Raw genomic sequence first — 13,934 nt, 5'->3', positions numbered from 1 at the left:
AATTAACAAGGCATTGCAGTTGCCAGAACGAAACGTTATCAGTGCATGGATGAGGGCTTCTATCAGTCAGATTGAGGAGCGGAAACATCCGATATTACGCTGGTGATAAAAAGAGTTTTTAACAACTGAAGTAATATCAGAAACAAATGAAAGAGAGGAATCATATAAAACACCAATATTACGTACAGGGGAGAAGAGTTTAACAAGAACCCAATCTGAGGAGTGTTGAATCTGAGACAAAGCACAGGTCCATTATATTAACAGGTTTGGTGGAGCCAATCAGCATTATTTCAGTTTTGCTGTCATTTAATTTAAGAAAGTTCAGAGATATCGTGTGCTTGATTTCTCTAATACATGCGGTGAGTGAGTCGGGCCGAGATGAATATCAGAGGCGGTGGTAAGATATATTTGGACGTCATCGGTATAACTAACGAAGTCCATACTTGCGTATCACCAAGTGTGTGCATGTAGAGGATAAAAAGCAACGGACCCAGAGCGGAGCCCTGTGGGACACCCTGTGTCAGTGGAGCTGTGGGCTCTTATACACCTGACATACACTCTCAACTACATTGGGTTATTTTTTCCACTCAAATCCTGGGTTGAGCTTTCTGGGTACATTTTTGGGGTTATTTTTTCAGTGTTTGGGTAGCTTTTGTGTGACCCAGCTCCTGGGTCAGACCTTATGGGGTTTGAGTTATTTATCCCGGGCTTTTTGCGACCTCTTCAGGAGAGAGCATGTTTGTGTACATTTTTTTAAATCTATATATTCGTCATTGGAATATCGTTTAATTTTATGCACAGCAACATACAGGGGCACCATGTGATTTTACTTTTAAGATTTGTTAAACGAGCTTAAATGTAGGCAATATGTATTCAAAACTTTACAGTATATGAAATATGCTATACTGTAAAATATGATAAGAAAATTATTACAATGCAAACCAGTGGTTGTGTGGATTTTATTTTATTTTATTTAGAGGATTAAGTTAATCCGTAAACATTAATTAATGTACAGTATGAAGCAAAAAAAAAAAAAAAAAAAAAACTAGTACTATAGTAAAAATGAATCAACCCAGTATGCTGGGTAAAATTATGTTTTCTGTCCTTACCCAGCCCTTGGGTTGAAAACCCATTTTTTAGAGTGCATTCTTTCAGTGAGATAAGAAATGAACCAGGAAAGAGCAGAACAAGACGGGAATGAGGACATCACGACAGATAGCATCAAACGCTGATCTTAGATCAAGGAGAATTAGGATGTTTGCAAACCCAGAATCCAAGGATATCCTCAGCCACACGAACAAGAGCCGTTTCAGTACTTTGTGATTGGCCAAATCCAGACTGAAAAGGTTCAGAAAGACAGTTAAGTAGGATCGTATTTGAGAGGCTACTACTTTTTCTTTTTCTTTTTTATTGCCAGGAAGGGTAAATTAGAGATTGGCCTGTAATTGGTCATATTCAAATGACCCAGGCTAGATTTATCAAGGATGTGCTGAAATATCAGAACACACATTTTAAGTAAAACAGTCTGTGTGGGGTCAAGCATTATTAATTTTTAATAATGTTTCTTCTTAGTCTTGTTATCAGTTATATAGATTAGGCTTTTATATTCTATCTCATGTTGTGAAATGAATGTTCAGTGTCTTGTGTTGTTAGAATGGTGTGTGTGTGTGTGTGTGTGTGTGTCACTGTGTGCATTTATCTCTGCTGCTTGTGATGAACTTCGATTCATCATGACTTTCTCCTCATCAGTGTTATTATGATGGATGTCAGAACACGTTTAAAGATCTTAAACTAATTTTAATAGCAACATGGTCTTTCAAATGTAACATTTGTTCTGTATATATGTTTCATATCTACAGAAAAAAATTCTCACTTTTTTTTTTTACCCCCCTGTAAAAACAGCAAGTTGCAGCCCGTGTCTTGAACACCGTGTGTGGGTCGTGTGTGCCTCGCTCGCTCGCGCTGCTCCTCGGAGATCCGCGCTCTTGTCAATCAGCAGAATTATCGCGGCTCGCATTGCGCAGGCGTGATCCAGTCTGAGCCGCGCGAGCTCGAGGCCAGTCTCTCTCTCTCTCTCTCTCTCTCTCTCTCTCTCTCTCTCTCGAGCGAACCAGCTCTATCTCTCCCGCCAGACATGCCTCTGCACCACCTGCGGATCGCGCGTCTCTCCGGCGCGTGAATGGCCCTCGCGCCATGGACGAATTGCCGTTCCAGAAAGTCAAGACCCGGCGCCGGAGGAGCCACTGCCCGCCCGGGGTCATCGCGTGCGAGGACGAGTTCGACTGCAAGGAGCTCGAGTCGCTCTTCCACAACTACAACCTGAAGCTGGAGCAGGCGTCCACGCTGAAGGCGCTGTGCGTGCTCCTCCTGCTGTCCTCCGGGCTCAGTCTGCTGGAGCTGCTGCTGTCCGGCGCCGGCCTCAGCGTCGCCAAGTGCTCCTACCCCGTGCACTGCGTCGTCTTCATCGCGCTCTTCATCGTCAGCAACGTCAAGTACCTGCAGGTGCCCCAGCTGCAGCAGATCGCGCACCTGAGCTTGTTCTTCAGCCTCACCTTCGCGCTGCTGTGCTGCCCGTTCCCGCACGCGTCGGGCGCGTCGGGCGCCGCGGGTCCGGAGCAGGGCGTGTGGCCGCTGCTGCTGCTGACGTTCGTGGCGTACGCGTTGCTGCCCGTGCGGACGCTGCTCGCGCTGCTCTTCGGGCTGCTGGTGTCCGTGTCGCACACGGTCGTCGCGGCCGCGTCGGTGACGGCGAAGACGCAACGCCTGTGGAGAGCGGTGAGCCTCTGCTTCTTTACACACACGCGTAATATAGTTCATGAGTTCAGCACTGGACAGCGAGCGCGCGCGCTCAGACAGCGATGCCCTTCCGATTCGTTTTCCATGTTAAACGCAGTAATTGCAACAATGCAGGGAAATACAACACATAAGCTGACTGCTCAACAGGCTTTTCGAAAGCTCATCTAGCCTATTTGATCATCACGCATAATCAAGATTATGTTCGAGAAGCTCTGCGTCAATCTGTTTGTTCGCATGTTTAAAACACTCCTGCCATGCAATCAAGCTGTATGATTGACTGCTTACTCTGGTTCTCCAGTTAAGTGCATGCTCGAGGAGAGAAATGTTTACACTCTGTAATTTGCTAAATTTTACAAATAGGTTAATTAGGAAGAAACGGAACACGTGGCATTACACGTGACATTTTAAAGGAGAAAGACTGACATAGTATTTAATTGTAAATCCACTCCAGTAATCTTCTAAATTATTTGTTTTAGTGGGAAAATCTGAATCAGAAGGTCTAAGATCTTTGACTTTATTAAGTTGAAATATGTTAATTGATAATCTCATATTATAGCTGCCATTGTACAGATTGATTTTAAACAAAATAGTCCTGCGATCATTCACTTTTCTGAAAGGTTAACGCTTTAATAATATCTGTTGATTTGCTGGAAGGTGTTGAAGGAGGTAAAGACTGTGATGACGCGTTTCCGGTTATTAACATCACAAATCTATTTGAAAAATGTATGTATATTTATCACACTATACTTTGTGTTACATCTACTGCATTATTGCAGTAAACTAGTGAATGCTCCTCTTTGTTATTGGGGTAGTTTTCATCGTTTTATTTTCAGATGAGAACACAGGTTCAGTGTGTGGGACTGTGCATCTGCAGTGTGTCCGAGTCTTCATGTCTGTACTTGCGTGACGAATGTTTCTGGCCTCATCCTGATGACTTTAGAAAAAAGACAGAAACTTGCTGAACTTTATACTGAGAGTCACACACTCCTAGAAGAAAAGCTTCAATATCGAACCATAAAGCTGTCAGGCGCGTCATATACAGAACCTTAGGGTTTAATCATGGGATCCTTTTATAGATTTAGTTGTAATTAATCCATTTTGTTTCGATTTTTAATTAAATGTTATGAATTAAACAGCTCATTAACATACTTCATCAGCAGAAAACATTGAAATAACATAAACATGAAAGCATTTTGCAATAATTGAAGACCTTAAACTCTCTCTTCTGATCAACGTAACCAATCGCTTGATATTTCTGTCCTCTTATGGAAAGTCAGAAATGTGGATTTGATCTTTTGGGGAAAATGGGAAATTAATTTAATTCAATTCAATTCCTTTTATTGTCATTGCATGTATTATACAATGAATTTAAATATCAAACCTTGCGGTGGATCCACACATGACAACACAACAACAATAATTAAGACACCATAAATGTAACACACTACACTACAGACACTTGACAGTTTCAGTAAAGATATTGCACATTGTTGTCACAAAGTGACCATAACTGTAGTTATGATTAGTGCATGGAAACATGACTCTTCAGGGTGTAATCAAAAGTTCAGAGTTACGAGTGTTGTTAAGTTCCCAGAAACTGTTAGTTGGGTCCAGATTCACCCAGAGGACAAGCGGCTCGAAGTAGGACGGCTCTGAACAGAGACCAGACACACTTCTGAAAGCTATTTTAGCACAGACATGAGCAATGAGGCTTCAGATGATCCATAGCAGATCCACAGACGTCTATAGATGTGACTGTGAAGTTAGGGTTAGTGATCAGAACTGGTCTCCTGTGGGACTGATGCATACAGACATAGCACTAAAATAACACATGGAAATCATGTCAGGAATGGTTGGCACCACTCTTGCTGCAATGCATGATGGAAGGCCTGTCAAGAGGACATTACAATAGTCCAGTCTGGAGAGAACAAGAGCTTGGACCAGGAGTTGTGTAGCTCTGATAGGAAGATCCTCCTAATGTTATATAAAGCAATGTGGTCTGAGAAGCTCAACTGATCGTCAATCACAACTCCAAGGTTCCTGGCTGTCCTGGAGGAGTTATGGTTGATAAGCCAAGCTGAATGGAGATTAAATAATAATCAAAATTATTGATCTGCCTGCATTGACACCATTATATGAGAGCTGAACTGAGCGGGACGATGACATCACTCTTTTCTCCAAAGTGGCTATATATATATAAATTAACTAAATTAATAACTTTTTTACAACAAAAATGCACCATCAGTGAACTTACTTAAGGTAGACTGTGATGGTATTTTCTTCTAGATCTGATGTACAGCAGAAACTAACTTTGTGGCATTATTTTCATGTTATCACTATAAAGCTGCTTTGAAACAATCTGTATTATAAAAAGTGCTATATAAAAAAAGGTGACTTAACTTGACTTGACTGAATGGAGAAGTTGTGCTGAAGTGTTGAGATGGTCGAGTACGCAAGCAGTTCTGTCTTTATAAGGTTGAGTTGAAGGTGATGGTCCTTCATCCAGTAATAAATGTCAGTCAGCAGGCTGAGATGTGATCATCTACCGTCGGATCCTCTGGCTGGAATGAGAGGTAGAGTTGTGTGTCATCAGAGTAGCAGTGATAGGAAAAGCCATGTTTCTGAATCACAGATCCTAGTGATGACATGTAGATGGAGAAGAGAAGCGGTCCCAGCACTGAGCCCTGAGGCACTCCAGTAGCTAGATGTTGGGTCTTAGACACCTCACCCCTCCACGACACCCTGAAAGTTTTTTTTTTGTGGTTAAAAATGTGAGACGCAAGTCAGTGCAAGGAAAAACAAGCAAGGTATGCAGACACGTTTTTAAAGTTGAACTTCTTTTCGTTTTTAGATTGCCGTGTCATGTGCGAGACGCGAGAACAACAGTCAAATACGTCAGTCTAGCGCTTGTTTACTTGTTTATGGAAGTGGAAAAACATGTGAACTGAGTGTCACTCACATGAATGTTTAATTTCCCTCTAGGCCTGAAACACACGTATCATGGGCAGTTGCTTACTGAAAAGTTTAAGTGAACAGTTCATAATGTAAGGCATTGTGAATTTTGTGTGAGGGTCAAAGATTTCCACACGCAGATGTGAACTCACTGTACTGAGTGACACAAAGCTTGGTGTAAGTGACTTCAGTGTGAGCTGTGCTTCATACACTACTGACAGTAGACAACATATGTTTTTTTGCCTGCTATATTTTACTGATGCACCTTTAGATTCTCAGTGCTGCCCGAGAGACTCTGGTAGACATGAACTTACACTGTCTCCTTCTGTGGATACACTTTCCTCTCTCAGATACAAAACTAAAACTACATAGTGATGCTCAAAAGAGTCATGCTGAGCAACGTAGTTAAAGCTAGTTGACATGTTTATATGAACAATACCTGAACAATAACACATCTGGTATAATTACTCTATCAACCCCTTAACATTTGAGCTTTGCAAAAATCATTGTTATTGGGTAGTTTTTATCATTTTGTTTAAACACAGGTTCAGTGTGTGGGACTGTGCATTTAGTGTGTTGCCGAGTCTTCATGTCTGTATTTGCGTACTTGCGGATGAATGATTCTGGCCTCATCCTGATGAATTTAGAAAAAAGAGAGAGAAACATGCTGAACTTTATACTGTAAGAGTCACACACTCCTAGAAGAAAAGCTTCTATATCGAACCATACATTTTGTTTAATTAATACATTTTGTTCAAATTTTTTATTACATTTTATGAATTAAAGAGCATGCAAACTTACTTCATCGGTAGAAAACATTGAAATAACATAAACATAAAAGTATTTTGCAGTCATTTAAGACATTTCTCCTTATATAGAATCTTTTTGGCAAAAATGTTCTTTAAAATTGGTTCAAGAACCCTAGAGTTGTATATAGAACCCCAGTGAACCGTTACTCATGTTGGTCTGTGTGTAAAGCACTGAGTGTCCAGCATGTGCTTGTGCAGAGTAAGGCCGGCTAAATAAAGGCACTGTGCGTGTGTCCTCTGACGAATCTAATCCAATAAAGAGGAGATAGACTCACGTCTCTTAACTCTACGACCTGAATATGAACAGAGAACCAGCACTGATGAGGACAAACACAACTACGAAACCACAACCACACTTAATGCTGTTGTTCACATTGCTCCACTGACACAATCTGTTCTAGTGCTCTTTTACAAAGTCTTGCTGTAGTCTTCAGGCTCGACTAGAACAGGTTTTTCTGCTTGAATGTTGATTATTTTCCTCATATTCTCCATTGTTGCGGCTCCTCTCTTCCCAGTCTGTCAGTAACGCTCTGTTCACTTCCTGTCTCTATGAAGCCCCTCCTTCTGAAAAGCACACTGTGCTCTGATTGGTCGGCTGGAGCAGTGTGTTGTGATTGGTCGAGCACTTCGAGTGTGTTCGGGAAATGTCCCGTCCCTTACCATATCCGCCAGTTTAACACACTACTAACTACCTCAACCAGGCCCCGCCCCTTTATTCTGCGTATGAATTATTATAATGAGGAATATTGTGACGTGTTTGTTCCTGGAAGAAACTCAAGACTACAATGGAGGCGTTTCAGGAGTTCAGAAACACTGACGCTGATATAGAGAAGAACTGGAGCTTTACATGATCACACAGCAACACTGAAGACAGATGAAGATCCTCTAGCTCCTCTTTAAAGCTGTCATATTGAAGCTTGTGTCGTGTCAACATGTCTTGTAATGATTGATCTGGTCTGTATGTTGGCAGCTGGTGGCAAACACACTCCTCTTCACCAGTGTGAATCTGTCCGGTCTGTTCGTACGCATCCTGACGGAGCGAGCGCAGCGGAAAGCCTTTCTCCAGGCCCGAAACTGCATCGAGGAGCGACTGCGCATGGAGGACGAGAACGAGAAGCAGGTCAGACCTCACGTGATTCCTCCATTCTTCAGAGATGCTTGTGCTGTTGTTCTTGATCTCTCATGTGAACGTCCACTCATGCAGGAGCGTCTGCTGATGAGTCTGCTGCCCAGGAACGTGGCCATGGAGATGAAGGAAGACTTCCTCAAACCACCCGAGAGGATCTTCCACAAGATTTACATCCAGCGGCACGACAACGTCAGGTAACGCGGTCTGAGATGGCTTTTGTAAATGTAACGGTTACTGACGTCAACTTGATAATGACTTTGTTTTCTTCACCCTGACTGACTGGTGGACCTCGAGTCAGCATGAGTTCAGGTTGACTGACACATTGATTTTACAGTGCTGACTGTTGCTTTATTAGTTTACTATTGTCCCATCAGCAAAGATCAGTGGCATCAGTGGCTGATAGTGTGTTATAGTTATTCCTCTGTTTCTCTGTAGATGCACGGATAAAACCGTACACTACATGAACACACACTCACCTGAAACATGAGCTCACGTGGATATGAATTATATATATAAAATTACATTACAAAAAGACTAGAATTTACTTTATTTCTTGCCCTTTCTTGTACAGTAAATTGTACATTTGGCAGTAAAATAAACAAAATGTAACATTTTCTACATGTCAGGGCTATCTTTATAAATTTGATTCAATAATAACAATGCATTCTCATGGTATAGTCATTATTGGGATTTTATTTAATTATATATTTGTATATAATTTTTTTTTAATTGAATGGAAAATGTTCAAAACCCATTTTTCCACCCTAGTTATCGCTAGTGGTCGTCCTCTACTGTTCACTTTACTACAGCACATGTTCAGTCTCACGGCGAATGACATTCTTCTATCAAATACATGCATGTTTGTCATAATGTTTTATGAAAATGTCCTGAGTTTCTCTGCTGATCTTCAGTCAGCGTTCCCTGTATTACTGTGAGTGTTCTCGAGGAGCACAGGATCCGTGAGCAGTGAAGGTCCTTCAGCTCCGTGTGTCCTGCGGCGTTTCTCAGACACTTCGCTGGTCTGCAGATTAAACCTCTGCAGGGATTTACTGCAACGGACACTAAAGACTGTTGCGTAACGCTGGCAGTGCTTAAAGACACACACACACACACACACACACACACACTGACAGAGATCTGCTCATGCTCAAGAGTATTTCTGTCCAGATCAGAGGGAGGGAATATGCGCCATTCCTCCTCCTGCCCGGTTGACTCTTTATGACATCACTGAAATATTAACGCCAAATATTTTTCAGTATTTCTACCAGTGATATGCATATGTATATATTTCAATATTTAAACATTTACTTTAAAGGGTGACTTATGTTTCAGTGAATGAATGAATGAATAGTTTTTATTATTGTGTCTTGCGTATGCCCAGCCCTAATGGGAAGACACCAAAATCACCAACAAAAGACCAGTTATCACAACATACATAAACGTATTTAAATAAACAAGTCTGCCGCCTCATCCAGGCTTTACAAACAAAAGTAGCCAATTTAAACACATTCAAATTAAACAACCATTTCATCTTGTCGTCATCACTAATCCAGAACATTTCCGGCTTTTCCCAGGCGCCTCTGATTCAGTGAGGAAGCATCATGTAACCTCAACAGATTAAATCACTCGGAGAACTCCAGCATGTTAAAGTGCCCCTGCTAGGCTATTTTACAGATTGTTCATGTTTATTTTACGTCTCCTACAACAGGTTTATGTGCATCCAAGTTCAATACACTCATTTTCTTATAATATACATCGCAGCATCAGCTCTTTACACACACTGTCTAAAACAGGTCAATAAAGGGTTCAGTCTCTGAACTCTCAGCTCCTTTCTGAGAGTCTACTCTGCTCTGATTGGTCAGATGACCCAGTGTTCTGTTCTTATTGGTCTATTCTGCTCTGATTGGTCAGATTGCCCAGTCTGTTGTGATTGGTCTACTCTGCTCCGATTGGTCAGTCTGTTGTGATTGTTCCACTCTGCTCTGATTGGTCAGATTGCCCAGTCTGTTGTGATTGGTATACTCTGCTCTGATTGGTCAGATTGCCCAGTCTGTTGTGATTGGTCTACTCTGCTCTGATTGGCCAGTCTGTTGTGATTTGTCTACTCTGCTCTGATTGGTATACTCTGCTCTGATTGGTCAGATGGCCCAGTCTGTTGTAATTTGTCTACTCTGCTCTGATTGGTCCGATTCCCCAGTCTGTTGTGATTGGTCCACTCTGCTCTGATTGGTCAGCATGTTGTAATTGGTCTACTCTGCTCTGATTGGTCAGCATGTTGTAATTGGTCTACTCTGCTCTGATTGGTCAGATTGCCCAGTCTGTTGTGATTGGTCCACTCTGCTCTGATTGGTCCGGTTCCCCAGTCTGTTGTGATTGGTCCACTCTGCTCTGATTGGTCAGCATGTTGTAATTGGTCTACTCTGCTCTGATTGGTCAGTCTGTTGTGATTGGTTTACTCTGCTCTGATTGGTCAGATTGCCCAGTCTGTTGTGATTGGTCTACTCTGCTCTGATTGGTCAGCATGTTGTAATTGGTCTACTCTGCTCTGATTGGTCAGATTGCCCAGTCTGTTGTAATTGGTCTACTCTGCTCTGATTGGTCAGTCTGTTGTGATTGGTTTACTCTGCTCTGATTGGTCAGATTGCCCAGTCTGTTGTGATTGGTCTACTCTGCTCTGATTGGTCAGATTGCCCAGTCTGCTGTAATTGGTCTACTCTGCTCTGATTGGTCAGATTGCCCAGTCTGCTGTAATTGGTCTACTCTGCTCTGATTGGTCAGATTGCCCAGTCTGCTGTAATTGGTCTACTCTGCTCTGATTGGTCAGCATGTTGTAATTGGTCTACTCTGCTCTGATTGGTCAGATTGCCCAGTCTGTTGTAATTGGTCTACTCTGCTCTGATTGGTCAGTCTGTTGTGCTTGGTCGACCTTTTTCAGGGCATGCCTTTTTAGACAATTAAACATTTTCACCAAGTGATAAGACACCAATAATTACTGTCCATAATGTCCCAGCAACCACAGCCACTAAGAACACCCTAGCAACCTCTTGTCTTCAGTTCATCACGTGTCATTGCACATAACGGCTGATTAAATGATGTGTAACTCGTGCTTGTCTCTGTCCTGATCTGTCACTCATTATCTTCATTGATTGAAAGACTCTGTCACTCATGCTCATCTGATTGCTCGTCAACAGCATGAACTCTGTCACAGATGGACACGCATTAAGACACTCACAGCAAACTGAATTCATGGCAGCAGTGTTACGGTGGCGTCTGTGATCTGACAGAGCGGCATTTGAGCGGCTCAGTGTTCCTGCGCCTCCGCACACACTCCGCGGGACGCCTCGCTCTCATGTGTGTGTCGCTTCACAGCTCAGATGGAGCTGGACGTCAGTGTTCATGTGTTTCTGGTGTGTGTGTGTATCATCGTCATCTTCATCATATCACTATGACAGTGGGAGGCAGTCAAATGACAGGTGGCCAAACCGTCATCAGACCAGGTTTATTAACACTCATGAGAACCAGAGAGACTGAAGCCTATCGCAGTTACTGTGGTGTGTGTGAGCTTCAGATCTGACTCATATTCATCAACTGTTTACTGCCCTGGAAAAATGTTCTTCCTGTTTTTTTGTTTATTGTTAAAAATGGTTTATTTTTAACTTGCTTAACAGTGCAAATATCTAAATTCAAATAGCTGAATATCTTAAATCAAGATACATTGCCTGAGATGCACAAAGACACGCACATGAGACGTCTTGCTTACAGAGTTTATACATAAAACAGGACAGAAAGTATGTGTGCGGAGGTGGAAACAGAGGTCGTGATCAGCTTCTCTCCTGGATTGTGTATTTCTCAGAGAATCAGCTCTTCAAACAGGATTTGGTGTATCAGGGGTTGTTGACTGGATGGGGAAGTGCTGAATGCTGGAACATATTAATGGAAAACAACAGAAAAGAAATGATTCAGTCAGTAGGAGACATTTTATTTGAGTGCAAGTTTAGAATTGAGAATAATACTGAAGAAATGTCAATAAACATATGTAGTTAAAGAGGAGCTATTCTGCTTTTCTCCATGTTCATCTGTCTTCAGTGTGTAGTGTTGCTGTGTGATCATGTAAAGCTCCAGTTCTTCTCTATATCAGCGTCAGTGTTTCTGAACTCCTGAAACGCCTCCATTGTAGTCTTGAGTTTCTTCCGGGAACGAACACGTCACAATATTCCTCATAATAATAATTAATACGCAGAATAAAGGGGCGGGGCCTGGTTGAGTTAGTTAGTAGTGTGTTAAACTGGAGGTTATGGTAAGGGGCGGGACATTTCCCAAACACACTCGAAGCGCTCGAGCAATCACAACACACTGCTCCAGCCGACCAATCAGAGCACAGTGTGCTTTTCAGAAGGAGGGGCTTCATAGAGACAGGAAGTAAACAGAGCGTTACTGACAGACTGGGAAGAGAGGAGCCGCAACAATGGAGAATATGAGGAGAATAATCAACATTCAAGCAGGAAAACCTGTTCTAGAGGATGTTCCCTTTAAGTGAGAACACAGTTACAGAAATGTATTTGCTTTACAAAAACTAGGCATGGTGGTCATATGACACATTTGATGAGGGATGTTCCAGTCTTTAAAAGGCTATTTGCTGTATATGGAGGAGACAATCATTAGTTTATACACACACACACACGCACGCACACACGCACGCACGCACGCCACGCACGCACGCACGCACGCACACACACACACACACACACACACACACACACACACACACACACACACACACACACACACACACACACACACACACACACACAGGGTAATCATTAGTAATCTATCGGCCGCCTGGTTCTTCACTTACACCTTGAGCTCTCGCTCACCGCTTTATGAAATGAGTGATCCTGCTTTTTTTATTGGCTTATGACATTCAGATTCTCGACTTCACAGTTCACAGCAGAGGATCAGAGCAAACATTACAGCTGCTCATGGTGCAAGAGATCAATGCCAGCACTAAACGTGTACAAACAGACAGATTTATATGTATTTTACTTTATATTATGCTTATAGATGATACATTTAGAAATATCTGCTTGCGTATAAAAGCTCTTGACGGCAGAGAAGTTGCACCTCTGCGAGAGAAAGCAGAACGCTTCCACTCCTGTCTAATGAACTCGAGCACGAACAGATTTATTCTCATCACAAAGAACATTCAGGGCTTCAGCTCGGCCTCTGCTAGATTAACCCCAGCGGACCCGTCTCTGCCCGTTCATCATGACACCGGCGGTGGACAGACAGAGACAGGCCAGCGCCTCTGTGCCGGAGCTCAGACCACACAGGATATTTCCTGACAGTTGTCATCTTACACTGAATAATTTAATCCAAATCAGACAATAAAATTGTGACACAAATATTAAACTGCTCACTACTTCAAAGGAAATATGAACTTTAATATATTACTTTCAGATTTGTATTAATTTTTTCTTCCTTTTTGAGATCCTTTTGATGTAAAGTGGCATTAGATAGCAAACGGCACGGCTAACCCCTTCCCCTGCTCTCTGTTCCTCCAGCATCTTGTTTGCGGATATCGTGGGCTTCACGAGTCTGGCGTCGCAGTGCACCGCGCAGGAGCTGGTCAAACTGCTCAACGAGCTCTTCGGGAAGTTCGACGAGCTGGCCACGGTGAGTCTCTCCTGCTCTCTCCTCTCATTGGCTCATTCCTGTTGCTATGGAAGTGAAACAAGTGACGTGACGTGTAGCCAAGGTTGGTGTCCCATGCTCAGAATTTGTGCTCTGCATTTCACCCATCCAAGTTTTTTTTTATAAAAGATAAAATTGTGATTTGATGCAGCAGCCACAGGAAGACAGGTCTGCATAATCAAAGAGTTCTGCTTCTGGAAATGACAGACGCCGTGTGATCATGTCAGGCGGTTCCCTGAGGAGTTTGATCAAACTTGTGTGATCTGAAAGTCGAGAGCTGATGTCATGTGTGTATGTGTGTGTGTGAAAGAGCTTCACAAATCCTTTTTTTTAAAGCACACAGTATCTGTATTTGTTGGTGAGAAACATTCAAATATTCACAGTAATAATAAGATAAAAGACATGGCTTATAATTTGACGCTTCATTGATTGCATTACGGAAGTAGATATCTTTCTGCTAGTTTTCCAGACACTTTCATGACCTTGGTTAGAAATATCTTTGCTCTGAGAGGCTTTTCCCCACACTTCATTGCTATGTAAATAAACATAGCTGTGCA

General features: G+C 42.4%; 1 protein-coding gene across 2 annotated transcripts in view; it reads left to right on the top strand.

The window, feature by feature from the left end:
* Positions 1 to 2,028: 2,028 nt before the first annotated feature.
* The window catches only part of adcy1b (adenylate cyclase 1b), a 71,110-nt gene continuing 59,204 nt past the window's right edge, over positions 2,029 to 13,934 (top strand). The window contains exons 1-4 of one of the 2 annotated variants that reach the window (XM_079613574.1): positions 2,029 to 2,775; positions 7,528 to 7,677; positions 7,762 to 7,880; positions 13,248 to 13,359. In XM_079613574.1, coding sequence (XP_079469700.1) covers positions 2,194 to 2,775; positions 7,528 to 7,677; positions 7,762 to 7,880; positions 13,248 to 13,359 — 963 coding nt within the window. In that variant the 5' untranslated portion in view covers positions 2,029 to 2,193. The remainder of the gene's footprint in view (positions 2,776 to 7,527; positions 7,678 to 7,761; positions 7,881 to 13,247; positions 13,360 to 13,934) is intronic. The other variant, XM_079613573.1, reaches the window with a different exon arrangement.

This window comes from Phoxinus phoxinus (genome assembly GCF_949152265.1).
Source record: "Phoxinus phoxinus genome assembly, chromosome: 5".
In the NCBI taxonomy this organism is placed as follows: Eukaryota; Metazoa; Chordata; class Actinopteri; order Cypriniformes; family Leuciscidae; genus Phoxinus; species Phoxinus phoxinus.
This window is presented reverse-complemented; position numbering and strand designations above follow the sequence as displayed.